Source organism: Corvus brachyrhynchos, unplaced genomic scaffold (genome assembly GCF_000691975.1).
Source record: "Corvus brachyrhynchos isolate BGI_N302 unplaced genomic scaffold, ASM69197v1 scaffold248, whole genome shotgun sequence".
Classification (NCBI taxonomy): Eukaryota; Metazoa; Chordata; class Aves; order Passeriformes; family Corvidae; genus Corvus; species Corvus brachyrhynchos.
Genome location: NW_008239641.1, coordinates 76,124 through 76,760, shown reverse-complemented (window position 1 = coordinate 76,760; position 637 = coordinate 76,124). Strand labels below are relative to the sequence as shown.

Here is a 637-nt window from a genome sequence, read left to right as displayed (position 1 = left end):
GAAGGTGCTGAGCATCGCCAAGAAGTGAGCGGACGCTGCGGTGGCCGTGGCGTGGCTGCGGCCAGCGGTCCCCGCGGTGTCCCTGCGGTGTCCCCGCGGTGTCCCCGCTGTCCCCCCGGGGCACTGCTGTCCCCGCAGGGTGCTGGGGTGCTCTGAGGAGCTGCTGTTCCTGCAGCTGTGCGAGCACCCGGGGCGGGTCCCTGTGTCCCCGCGGTGTCCCTGCGGTGTCCCCACGGGTACACAGCCTTCCCTGCCGTGTCCCTGCTGTCCCCACGGGTACGTGGCCGTCCCTGTGGTGTCCCCACGCTGTCCCCATGGGTACACAGCCATCCCTGTGGTGTCGCTGCTGTCCCCACGGGTACATGGCCATCCCCGTGGTGTCCCCATGCTGTCCCCTTGCTGTCCGCATGGGTACACAGCCGTCCCCACGCTGTCCCCACACTGTCCCCACGGGTACACAGCCATCCCTGTGGTGTCCCTGCTGTCCCCACGGGTACATGGCCATCCCCGTGGTGTCCCCATGCTGTCCCCGTGCTGTCCGCATGGGTACACAGCCGTCCCCATGCTGTCCCCACACTGTCCCCACACTGTCCCCACGGGTACACAGCCATCCCTGTGGTGTCCCTGCAGTGTCCCT

The 637-nt window shown here is 68.8% G+C and overlaps 1 protein-coding gene across 1 annotated transcript in view; it reads left to right on the top strand.

Moving 5' to 3' along the window:
- Window position 1: 1 nt before the first annotated feature.
- The window catches only part of LOC103621067 (neuropathy target esterase-like), a gene marked incomplete at its 5' end in the record, with an annotated part of 20,666 nt that continues 20,030 nt past the window's right edge, over window positions 2–637 (top strand). Inside the window, one exon of the mRNA XM_017742322.1 lies at window positions 2–24. Coding sequence (XP_017597811.1) covers window positions 2–24 — 23 coding nt within the window. The remainder of the gene's footprint in view (window positions 25–637) is intronic.